The 13,489-nt window shown below is 47.2% G+C and overlaps 1 protein-coding gene across 1 annotated transcript in view; it reads left to right on the top strand.

Annotated features, from left to right (window-relative positions):
• The first annotated feature begins 4,145 nt into the window (after positions 1-4,145).
• Positions 4,146-13,489, top strand: part of LOC123763006 (uncharacterized) — a 123,765-nt gene continuing 114,421 nt past the window's right edge. Inside the window, exon 1 of the mRNA XM_045749920.2 lies at positions 4,146-4,313. Coding sequence (XP_045605876.1) covers positions 4,239-4,313 — 75 coding nt within the window. The 5' untranslated portion in view covers positions 4,146-4,238. The remainder of the gene's footprint in view (positions 4,314-13,489) is intronic.

The following is a 13,489-nucleotide window of genomic DNA, read 5'->3' as shown; positions in this document are numbered from 1 at the left end:
GGACTAAGGTTTCAGGTGAGGAGGGAGGCGGCCCCAGGCCCAACACCTCCCAATAATATCCCTACCAACGCCAACACGACCCGTCCTCTCAACTACTAGCTCCCGTTCTTTTACGTTATCATAACCGACCTTATTAATACAGCCAACTATGAAAAGCAACGGATCACAAATATCTTCGTTTTCTATGTATCGGACTGGATAGGTTAAGTTAGGTTACTTGAGTTCATACGTTTCTGGTTAGTAGGATGGATTGTTTACGTAGCTGCATATCAAGAGAGCGCTCGTGTGTAAGTAGTTAAGAGTGACTGTGGACGTTAATGGCATGAGTGTACAACCCGTCCTCTTAAAAATAACGTCACTTTTCGCTCGTATGCGCACTATGGCCAAATTTGGACGTAATTTGAAATGAAATCGACTCACGAAAGTGACGTAGAGGTCACCATCTCCCCCGTGGTGACCACGACACCTACACACCTCACCCTCACCATACACCACACCAACAACACAAGAGTGTAGTGAGGGGCCACGCACCACTCACTCCCCCACATTGCATAACCAGGCGGCACCATGACGTCCCTCCATTATGTAAACACGCCGTAACCAGGGTTCCCACGGGAAAGGAAAGTATCCAGACGGAAGAGAGGCTCCCAGTAGAGGATGGTGGCAGCTGAGTACCTGCTCTATGGTACGAAGAGCTGTCTATGGGGACAGGAGGGGACGAAGGGTCCTGCATGTGGTGCTGGGAGAGAGAGTCCACCCAGGGACTCTCCCTGGGTGGAGTCCCGGATGCACGCGCTGGGGGCTCACGTCATAGCTCTGGACGCTTATCGCAAGACGCCGCGTCGTGTCTCTCTGCCTTACCTGAAGGGAAACCAAACTTCTCCTGTAGGTGGCCTGGTCAGAAACCGGGCCGCGGGAACGTTGATCCTCGGAATCAAAGGAAGTAACCACAAGGTAGGTGCTTTCCCAGATCCCTGAATTCTCGAACTGCTATTCCAGCGCCTTCCTTGTTCAGTGTCTGTGTTCAGTGTCTGTGTCAGTGTCTGTGTCAGTGTCTGTGCTCAGACACATACAACAGTACTTGAGGCGTCGTGCAGGATAATTACCTACGTCAGACACATACTAACTACAAGCAGCGCCTGGCGGCCGGAGCCTCCTTGGCATACAGGAAAGATGGAGTCTGGCGAAGGCCACACATCGCCAAGCTCTCTAACAACCTGTAATCCGCTGGCATTTAAACCGTTCATTATTTCTGACCCTGGACAAATCACTGTGTAGATAAAAAACAATGTGATCACATGATTCTGTCTGTTATGTGATGCTGTTGTGTTTGATTTTATGTGACAAGTAATAAATATACTGCTAGATAAATATATTTATTTGATTCATGAAACTAATCAAGGAATTTTTTCATGGTATCCTCGATAGCGGTGTACGATGACGTCAAGAATCCGTCGACGACAGATCCTGGACAGTTAGCTCGAGACGGTCGTTAAGATGGAGATGCGTTGGTCGTGTCATCAGCTTCAGCAAGTCATTTGATGAACAGTTTACCAGAGCTCAGCGAGGTCACCGATTAATGTGAGTGTGTCATCAGCACAGCGGGAGTCCTGAGTGTATTGTGCGCGCTGGTGAGACCAGGAGCCAGATTCACGAACAAGTTACGCAAACACTTACGAACCTGTACATCTTTTCACAATCTTTGGCGGCTTTGTTTACTTTTATTAAACAGTTAATGAGCTCCGAAGCACCAGGAGGCTGTTTATAACAATAACAACAGTTGATTGGCAAGTTTTCATGCTTGTAAACTGTTTAATAAATGTAACCAAAGCCGTCAAAGATTGAGGAAAGATGTACACGTTCATAAGTACTTGCGTAACTGCTTCGTGAATCTAGTCCCAGGTACCTGGAGGGGTGCTTAGATATAAAACAGGAATAAAAATAGAATAGCTATAGAACATATAGAAAGTGTGACTGATATAGCCATGTAATAGCAGGTATGGGCCTGATGTGCCCAGATAGTAACATATAGACCTGGAAACCTGAACATCGAGAGCATTAACAATAAAAGAACATCAGCAGAACAGAATTGAAAATGTTCCTGAACGAACTGTGCAGACTGCCAGTTTATGAGGTGCATTTGTTTTTTGCGTTTGTTGAACATGACGTGAAATCGTTACTAAATATGGCGAGATAAGACTGAATCCCCACAGCCCGCGCCGAAGAGCATTCATAGCACGATAATAAGTGCTGGATCAACCTCCAGCGAGAGATGTATACAACTTAATGCATCTTGTGCCACTTATACATGGCGTCCTGAAATGTAAACACATTAACACTAGAAACTTATCAAGAACTATATTGGTATATTTGCAAGATTTATGCGTTTATGGCGTCGAGTCGTAGGTCGGAGTAGATGGGCTAGGATACAGTTGAGATTTGACGAGGATAGAAAGTAGTGAAAACTTGAGACATGATGAAGAGAGGGTAGGGAGATGATACCTGGTGATGGTGATGATACCTGGTGATGGTGATGACCGTCAAGAAGAAGGAAGACTGTAGATGGTAGTTCTAAGTGTGCAGGGACCATCCAAGTAACGCGAGGGAGGGGCCACAGAGGTACCTTTGGACGACCAAGTGGATGGAGACAGATAAGAATGTTCAACTGTCTTTATATTTCATTCTTGTGAAAAGTGAGACTACTGGGCTCCGCTTACTGTATCCGTCTGTCTACGAGTCCGTCTGGCCAGACAGACGGACCCGTATGGTTGATGCCAGATGTTTCCTCTCCAAGACCACCAAGAGTTGAGATTAAAGAGGAAGTGTAGAAAATCACGGGTGTGGTGCGGACCCTGGGGAACACCATTACTTAAGTGTGACTTGGTAATTATTGGGCGGTGGTGGTGATGTGTGGGTGTTTACCGTCCCGCCCTGTATGGTGTGGTGGTGGTCCTACCCCGCCCTGTATGGTGTGGTGGTGGTGCCACCCCCGCCCTGTATGGTGTGGTGGTGCTGCCACCCCCGCCCTGTATGGTGTGGTGGTCCTACCCCGCCCTGTATGGTGTGGTGGTGCTGCCACCCCGCCCTATATGGTGTGGTGGTCCTACCCCGCCCTGTATGGTGTGGTGGTGCTGCCAAGTGTCGCAGCTTGTACTAACGCAAGCTGCGGCCTAGTCACCATACAAACTGCGGCCCATTCACCACAATAACTGCGGCCCACTCACCACAATAACTGCGGCCCACTCACCACGAGAAAGAATCTTATCACCAATGAATCCTTTACAAACTTTCCATCACCTCGTAAAAGAATGTATTGCCGTATGATGTACAAAAGTTTGTCGTATGATGATTTAAATTATTTAAAACTCCGCAGCGGCGACAGTTACAAACTGACTTTTCCCGGTATTAAACAATCTACTGTACATCTATAATTAACTGTAAATGAAGCATGATTTGCCTTGTAAATATGAACGGCTTATGGTCATGCGTATTACTATGTGCTTGTGTGGTTATAGAAACAAATAACAAGCTGTAGCCTCAAATATTAATATCGTGTAATTAGTTTTAAAAATATATATGATGGGTTTTATGACAAAGTCGCACATAAAGGTATGTGTTATTCTGGGGAACTTTGTGTTTGAACTTACGACCGATCAACAATGTTAGCTGGGATTGTTAGTCGGTCTGTTGACCTCAAATGCGGACTGTGGCATCGTGACCTTGCGGATATCCAGATGCAGCCGGGTACAGCCGGATGCAGCTGGGTACAGCCGGGCGATAGACCTGGACGTCCAGGAATTCTAGCTAGATGGCTAAAAGTACATACAAAATGCGTTCCAAACAGAATGTTGGATTTCTAGATAGAGCTAGTATTTACTATGCCTAAAGTCACTAATACGCACAGCGTTTCGGTCAATTAGGAGGTAGAATGTGGTGCCGGAGCCCTGGGTATAGTGGGCTGAGGTTGAGGAGATAGAAGGTGGATAGAAGTGAGATTGAAGGGAGGAGAAGGTAGGTAGGAGTAAGAAGGTTTAGTGGAGGTAAGGTGGGTAGGAGTGAAGTTGAGGGAGGAGTGACGGTGGTGGTGGGGGGAGAGATCACTCTCGCTAGCGGGGGACCCCCACACACCAGGAGCGTCGCCCTGCTAGTCCTCACCCAACACTCGCGCTGTGTGGACGTGTTCCTCTACCATTCTTAGACTCGCCAAGTGAGACGCCCTCTACAGTGCCACCTTCGTCATGAGGATCCTGGCAGGACTACTGGTGTGCACCGCCCTGGCGGTGGCCATCCCTGAGCCTCAGGGCCTGTTCCGAGTACGTGTTGCAAGTACGGCACTGTGCCAGTCTTGGGGACAAGCGGGATGACCTCACCTGGACCAAGGAGATAGCCATAAAAATACTTCGAATTCCTCTCAAAATACTTACCAGCCATTCATTACTTTCTGTAACTAATTAAGAGTCAAACAAGGCACTTGTAGATCTCCATGAGCCAGCTGAGGCGTCTTGCAAGACCCCCCATCTGGCCAATCTTAACTCCACTAACCTCGCACGATGCATGCAACAAGACCTACTAACACAGTGCCACAGTGAAGAGTGTATCAATGGTATATATAATGTGCTCTACGTATCTTATCCCATTAATCCAACGCCTAGAAAAGACTTCATGCGTGGACTGAATGTCTTGTGTTTGTGTAGTTTCATGTCCGTTGTTCCCTGACCGTTGTTAATGTATATACTAGGAGGCAGAGGTCTCCAGGGAAGGTGGCCAATCATCAACAGGCCACCAGCAAGCGTCTACAGTAGCCTGACTTCAGGAACCTTCAGTTACCGTCGTAACTGTGAGCATCTGCCTGCTACTAGGCTTCAGGGGTAGCCTAGCGCAGTGGCCTCAGGCTCCAAGAATTAGGCAGCCTAGTGCCCACAGGGGTAGACAAGTGGCCTCAGGCTCCCAGGGTAGCCAAGTGGCCTCAGGCTCCCAGGGTAACCAAGTGGCCTCAGGCTCCCAGGGTAACCAAGTGGCCTCAGGCTCCCAGGGTAACCAAGTGGCTTCAGGCTCCCAGGGTAACCAAGTGGCCTCAGGCTCCCAGGGTAACCAAGTGGCTTCAGGCTCCCAGGGTAACCAAGTGGCCTCAGGCTCCCAGGGTAACCAAGTGGCCTCAGGCTCCCAGGGTAACCAAGTGGCTTCAGGCTCCCAGGGTAACCAAGTGGCCTCAGGCTCCCAGGGTAACCAAGTGGCCTCAGGCTCCCAGGGTAACCAAGTGGCATCAGGCTCCCAGGGTAACCAAGTGGCATCAGGCTCCCAGGGTAATCAAGTGGCCTCAGGCTCCCAGGGTAACCAAGTGGCATCAGGCTCCCAGGGTAACCAAGTGGCCTCAGGCTCCCAGGGTAACCAAGTGGCCTCAGGCTCCCAGGGTAACCAAGTGGCCTCAGGCTCCCAGGGTAACCAAGTGGCCTCAGGCTCCCAGGGTAACCAAGTGGCCTCAGGCTCCCAGGGTAACCAAGTGGCCTCAGGCTCCCAGGGTAGACAAGTGGCCTCAGGCTCCCAGGGTAATCAAGTGGCCTCAGGCTTCCAGGGTAGCCAAGTGGACACAGGCTCCCAGGGTAACTGAGGACATTGAGTTGTCACTAGTGATGATCCTGATGGTGGTGGTGTGTGGATAAGCAGTGACCCATGCAGCACCTGTCACCACTATCACCAGGATCACCGCTTTGGACCATCATCCATCACTCTCCCCGGTGCTGGGGGGGGGGGGAGGGGTGGCGGGGGGGGGGGGGGTGTTACAAGGTGCCCCATCATCGCTGGTGAATATAAAGCAGGAACCACTATAACTGAATGAAAATATTCGCCCACAAATAAGATCTTCAAAAGATTTCCTCCCCCACATTCATTTTCGGGAATTTCGTCACCATTCTCCATTTCACAGTTCTCAATTGACATAGAAGTTGCAACAATGCAAGTCTGGCACCAACGTTTCCGAGAGATTCTGTGGCACAAACTCATTTAGTGAGCTACAACCAAGTTTGGACAGGTGGCCGCTGCGTATTCCCACGGCATTGTAGGAAGAAAGTTTTGGCCGAATGGATTGGCTTAAATGTTTTTTTTTTTTTTTTTTTTTTTGTACAAACCTCTTGGAAATATTTGATGGTGAGGCCGTCAAGAGAGCAAGCAAAACACACAGACGCTATGATAGTGTTGAAGCTTGGCCAGCACTACGATCACCTTCTGTGGTTGTTCAATAAATCTCTGAAATGTATGTTTGACAAATCTCTAACCCTGTCCATGGAGGACAGAAGAAAATGTATATATGCTGGTTAGCATTGTAAATGTGTGGCCACGTCTGTGGTAGAAAATAATAATAATAAAAAAAGGCTCACGAGGACGGCTGAAGTACTAGGGGGGGGGGGTATAGCCCATGCACACCAGAGAGGTACTAGCCTACGAGCATGAGGTAGTGTGCTAGCCTACGAGCATGAGGTAGTGTGCTAGCCTACGAGCATGAGGTAGTGTGCTAGGCTACGAGCATGAGGTAGTGTGCTAGGAGGCTACGAGCATGAGGTACAGTGCTAGGCTACGAGCATGAGGTAGTTTACTAGGCTACGAGCATGAGGTAGTGTGCTAGGCTACGAGCATGAGGTAGTGTGCTAGGCTACGAGCATGAGGTAGTATGCTAGGCTGTACGAGCATGAGGTAGTATGCTAGGAGGCTACGAGCATGAGGTAGTTTACTAGGCTACGAGCATGAGGTAGTGTGCTAGGCTATACGAGCATGAGGTAGTGTGCTAGGCTACGAGCATGAGGTAGTGTGCTAGGCTACGAGCATGAGGTAGTGTGCTAGGCTACGAGCATGAGGTAGTTTACTAGGCTACGAGCATGAGGTAGTGTGCTAGGCTACGAGCATGAGGTAGTGTGCTAGGCTACGAGCATGAGGTAGTGTGCTAGGCTACGAGCATGAGGTAGTTTACTAGGCTACGAGCATGAGGTAGTGTGCTAGGCTACGAGCATGAGGTAGTGTGCTAGGCTACGAGCATGAGGTAGTGTGCTAGGCTACGAGCATGAGGTAGTGTGCTAGGCTACGAGCATGAGGTAGTGTGCTAGGCTACGAGCATGAGGTACAGTGCTAGGCTACGAGCATGAGGTAGTTTACTAGGCTACGAGTATGAGGTAGTCTGCTAGGCTACGCGCATGAGGTAGTGTGCTAGGCTACGAGCATGAGGTAATGTGCTAGGCTACGAGTATGAGGTAGTCTGCTAGGCTACGCGCATGAGGTAGTGTGCTAGCCTACGAGCATGAGGTAGTCTGCTAGGCTATACGAGCATGAGGTAGTATACTAGGCTACGAGCATGAGGTAGTATGCTAGGCTACGAGCATGAGGTAGTATACTAGGCTACGAGTATGAGGTAGTATGCTAGGCTACGAGTATGAGGTAGTATGCTAGGCTACGAGTATGAGGTAGTATACTAGGCTACTTCACCCAAACAATCCGACTATGCAGCCGTAATGTTCAGTCCTAAAGCCTCTCTGAAACCTCTTATCACTAATAATCATTAATAAAAAGACTAAAGTTATATACAAATACAATTATATTTAAACTTTTAAAACTGCACATGACATTTATCGACAACTTTCCATATTCCGCTCACGTAGAGTATCAGTTATTTGCTTCGTATAAATTTGAATACTGGAAAGCGAATTATAGAGATGGAGTGTGAAAGCTTCCTCGGGCTTCATGCCACTTCTCACTTTTTCAGTAACTTTTGATATTTTCGTGTGATTGCTTTTACACGCTGTGACCTCCTGCCCCGCCTCCCACAGGTTCTCAGAGAGAAAGGTCTTCTTGCCGCGCCAAGGGTCTGACCGAGTCTTCTGTTGTCTCCAAGAGTTTCTGTTGTCTAACGGCTGTCTCAGCTGTTGTTGATGTGTTTGCGGGTTTTGTATATTTCGTAAACAAATTTGTTTATGTGGGTATTGACAATGGGATGTTAGTACAGTGAGGGGAATAATGATATTTTGTCAGGGGGTAAATTTAGAAATGCGAAGTGGTTAGGTGGGGTGAGTCGAAGCCGCAGTCAGTGTCGAGTGAACAAGTTGCACGCGAGAGAAAGGGTGTTGCCGGCAAGTGATCAAAAAGTTACATAGTGTGTGCCGTACCCTGGGTGAATGGTCGCTATACACATTACATTCTTGACTGTACTTTCATTAATACGTGTTTACCTCTGTACAACCGTCAGTTGTATTATATACCTGCCTGACGCTATTTTTGGTAAAGAATATACCATCCTGTGTCTTGAACGCTGCAACCTCTGCCAACTGTTCCTAACGGGTTCGTTTTGGAATGGATTAGACTCTAACTCTTGGTTTCCTTCACCTGTTTGTAGGATTCCCCAGTTCTGTGGAAACTGTTCATTAAGGGGCATTGATTATTGACTTAATATTTGACACACACACACACACACACATACATATATATATATATATATATATATATATATATATATATATATATATATATATATATATATATATATATATATGTATATATATATATATATATATATATATATATATATATATATATATATATATATATATATATAATATACCATTGTAACTTGTGATATTAATCTTCCAAAAATTCTATGCAAGTTTATTGAGACACATGTAAACAAAATTATTCGTGTGTTAAACTTACATATCAGGTTTGGAAGCTTAATACGATAAGATGTACTGGGAAGTATTACCCCAGGTAGATTGTTGTCTTAAGGTAGTGCCGTCGGGTAAGCCAGGAGGCCTGGGAAGCCCACACGCTTCAGCACAGGAGCCGAATTATCAAAAGTGTCATATAAGAGACAAGATGAGGTCACGAGCAGTGACCAGACATTTACCGGTGACCACACAGTGACAAAAACTCGACCCACAGGACAAGTCTGAAAGTGAAAGGGTCTGGAGCGCTCTCTTTTAGGCCAAATTTTTTTTAGGTCTGTTCTTCATGTTTTTTTGTGTGGTTATTTTGATGTCATAGATGGAGTTGAAGGTAGAGTTTTGGCGGGTAAATTAGAGTCATGGTAGAACGGAACCTATTTGGCCCTCACCATTCACCAGTACCTTGGGCCGAGTGGTGTCGGGTCAACTGGGGGGGGGGGGAGGGACGGGGCTACCACTCTATAGTCAGGTTCCTGACTCAACCACACCTCATCAATTATTATACCAGTCTAACCTATTTTTCGTCTTGTTAAGATTTCTCTGGTGATGAGGAGATTATATGCTCCTTGATGGAGCCCTGTTGTTTGTGCGGAGTTAATTACCCAGAGAGAGAGAGACGTTGTTGTCTTGCCTATATACTGAGATCTTTGGGGCTGACGGTCCCCAAGTGGGCATGTGTGGCACATGCCCACTTCGGGACATGCCCATATATATATAAATATATATATGGGCATATATATATATAAATATATATATATTATATATATATATATATATATATATATATATATATATATAATATAATATAATATAATATAATATAGATGTCACAAGTAATGATGACATCATTCGATTACAACATAAGGGATTGAACTCGGACCTGTAAATTACGACAACGCCATTGATACCAAACATAGCAGAGTGCTAGCAGATATGAAACACTCTGCAGATAGCTAGTTGCTCTCAGTCTACATTTTAATCCTGTAATAAACCCGATTGAAATTGAGGAGATGGATGAAGAGATTGACTAGCATGAGAGAGACCTTGGTAGTGCTCCAGGAACAACTCACATCTCTTGAGTACCAGACACTTTCTGAGTCCCTCGTTGGAAGCGTTCATGACCTGGGGCCAGATTCACGAAAGCACTTACGAACGTGTACCTCTTTCCTCAATCTTTGAAGGCTTTGGTTACATTTATTAAACAGTTTACAAGCATGAAAACTTCCCATTCAACTGTTGTTATTGTTATAAACAGCCTCCTGGTGCTTCGGAGCTCATTAACAGTTTAATAAGTGGAAACAAAGCTGCCAAAGATTGAGAAAAGATGTACAGGTTCGTAAGTGTTTGCGTAAGTTCTTTCGTGAATCTGGCCCCTGGTTGGTAGAGCGATGATCTCAAGTTCTCAAGTGAAAAGCAAAGCAAATGCCAAATTGAATGCTTATTTCAAGTCAACACTCCCCGTTGAGGTGTGTGTTGAAGCCTCACACCATAACGCTGAGAGCACAAGACGAAAGTAAAAAGTGAAAGTGGGATAAAGAAATAGGTGATGGAGGGAGCGTGGTGGAGAAGGGAGAGCCGCCGTGCCCTGGTGGTGGTGGTGAAGGGGAGATGGCGTAGAAGACAAAGTGAAGATGGCAGGTTGTGGTGGTGAATGTTGGCGTCAGGTGACGTGATGGTGGAGGCTGAGGATAGTTACCGGAGGGCAGCAGGTGGGCAGCGAGCAGGGTGGGAGGCGGAGGGGGGGAGGGGGTCAGGGCGGACCACTGGAGAGGCAGGAGCAGCAGACAGGTCAATGAAGAGTCACAGCAGCAGACCAGGAATGTCATCTTAGTCGATAACAATGACCGAAACGTTTCATTTCCACTGAACACAAAGAAATGGAAGAGACAGAAGACAGAGAGTAATAGAATCAAGGATGTACTTGAAGGCCAGTTAAAACGAATGACGAGCAATTTGAAGTAAGATGTTGGGTGAGGAGGTAGAGACATTGATGACTGGTTCACCGCGAGGACAGTCAACACGAGATCATGAACCCATTTTGATGTTAGGTCATAAAGGTGGTACAAGTGGCCAGTGAGAACAAAGAGGCCGGAGAAGCAGGAGGGTGTGGAGAGCCAGGTACTTCACTTGGTCACCTGAAGCACCTGCTTCCCACCTGGTAATACCAGGTGAGGGAATTAGTGGTGGGCGTGGCATGCGTCCTGTTACTCAGGTGAAGAACTAAGACAGTTGTAGGTGTCGAGAGCTGCAGGTATAGATGAAGGAGTCAGTCAGGTGTACGTGAAGGTCCCAGACAGTCACATATGAGGGTGCTAGATGGCCAGGCAAGCACCAATGAAGATGGCCAGATGGACACATGATGTAGCTGATGGCCATATACGTATATGTGAAAGTTCCCGGTGGCCAGATAGCCACAGGTGCACGTGGCAGGTGGACTCAGGTACACACAGGTGAATGTGACAGGTGAACTCTGTTCAAGTACGTTTATTGAGACGATAAAATACATCTCAAATAGATAGAGTAGCTTAGGCTCTTTCTACCCTCCGAGGAGGTGGACTCAGGTCGCCAGATGACAGCTGGGTGGGACTTGGTTAAGCACCAGAGTGGACGGGAGAGACCAAGTCTTGCCCAGGATGTCTCCAGCTAAGGGTGTATTGTGCCCTGCTCTGCCTCTAGTGTCCCGCTAGTATATACACTGCTGTAGGGCTGGCTCCAGTGGGCCTACTGTATTGATGTATTTGACGTGGGTGTCTCCAGTAGGCCTAGTGTCATGATGATGTATGTACACTAGGCCTAGTAATGTATTTGCTTCACATTTCACTGAAACGGATTTAAGGCTCAAATTTTCATACTTGATCTTTAGCTCCTGGGCGCTGTCTTCTGTGTGTTAGTAGTGATGACGAATGGTTGTAGAATGGTGGTGAGTCTAGTGCTTAGACGTGTTAGTGTGTCAAGTACTTGAGATGTCTTGCAGGACACTACCTGGACACATTGATCAACGTCTCCAGGTAGTGAATTGAATCAATTATATCTTCCTGATCTCACCTACATCAGTGTTCGCTTCTGAAGAACAGTTTATATCGCGCTGTATATCTGCCTCGTCCCATAACTGGTGGTGGTTGGATCTTGGTCCAGTTTCACTTTCAGCCTTCCATAGCCTTGACGGTTAATCACACAAGGCTTTCCAGCAGTAGCGTAGACAGAGACGAGTATCAGTTTCAGACGTCTTTGTTAAAATGAGGGAACGCCCCAGCTCCTCCGCCCCAGGAACCCTCTCTCTCCCTAGGACCCCCCCACACCCAGGATCCCCACCCCAGGACCCCCCGCCCCAGGACCCCCCCCCCCCCCACGAGTGTGTCACAAGCAGGAGAGACCTTGTGCCAGTTATCGACCCCTCCCTCCCTTCCCCTCTTGTCTATTTTCACTTCATTTTCCGAACAGCTTCTCTCACAGATGTTACGGTATGAGGGGAGCTGCACCTTGTGTATTGATCCACAACCTCCTTCATCCCCTGGTAATACTGACTCTTCAGTAATCACTATGTGTTGGAGGACTCTCATCTCTTATGCAACCCGGTGTTAAGGATCACGTATGTGATCTGGAAACACGTGGCTCACTGCCTACACCTGCATATATATATATATATATATATATATATATATATATATATATATATATATATATATATATATATATATATATATATATATATATATATATATATATATAGGTAAACGACAAATGTAGAAGGGTAACAATGTTGTATTAGTCCAGTAGATTATATCTTGCAACTGTTGTTAGCTGTAATTGAGTGGATTGGCTAATAGAGCGGCGTGGTCTAGTGCTATTTAAAGGTTGATATCAGCTGACTGTGCAAGGCTAGACAAATATACTTGTCAATTTCTGCCAGTTGCAACAGAGACCTCAGTCTTCCTTATTACTGTAAATTGACCAGTAAAGTTACAGATGTGATCAATGTTGCCAAGTCTAAAGTGCTGGTCAAGGCCGGCCTGACGTAACGAGGTGATCGTCTGCCATTTAAACCTCACATTCAGTTGTCTCAAAGCTCACAAGACAAGCGTTAACCTTTAGGTAGCTGGCGGCGGTCACCGTAGCAGTCTCACTCACCACTGGTCTCCCTCTTGGTCACTTGTGTGTACACAACCACACCCCGACACTCAGCGGGGAAGGTTGAGTGAGTGTGAGTTGTTGTATGTTGAAGGTGGTCACAGGGGACGTCGTGGAGGTCACAGGGAGGGTCGTGGAGACCACAGAGGAGGTCGTGGAGACCATAGGGAAGGTCGTGGTCTCAGGGGAGGTCGTGGAGACCACAGAGGAGGTCGTGGAGACCATAGGGAAGGTCGTGGTCTCAGGGGAGGTCGTGGAGACCATAGGGAAGGTCGTGGTCTCAGGGGAGGTCGTGGAGACCACAGGGAGGGTCGTGGAGACCACAGGGAGGGTCGTGGTCTCAGGGAAGGTCGTGGAGGCCACAGGGAGGGTCGTGGAGACCACAGGGAGGGTTGTGGTCTCAGGGAACGTCGTGGAGGCCACAGGGAGGGTCGTGGAGACCACAGGGAGGGTCGTGGAGGCCACAGGAGAGGCGAGAGGGCCACAGAGGAGGTCGTGGAGACCACAGGAAAGGTCGTGGAGGCCACAGGGAGGTCGTGGAGGCCACAAGGGAGGCGAGGAGATATGATCGTATGATAGAGAGATATATTAAGGTGTGATCATGACTGGACAAAGTTTTGGTATATTAATAATACTACTAATAATACAAATATTTAAAATAT

Source organism: Procambarus clarkii, chromosome 47 (genome assembly GCF_040958095.1).
Source record: "Procambarus clarkii isolate CNS0578487 chromosome 47, FALCON_Pclarkii_2.0, whole genome shotgun sequence".
NCBI lineage: Eukaryota > Metazoa > Arthropoda > Malacostraca > Decapoda > Cambaridae > Procambarus > Procambarus clarkii.
Note: the sequence above shows the minus strand (reverse complement) of the source record. Positions and strands in the feature narration are given on the sequence as shown.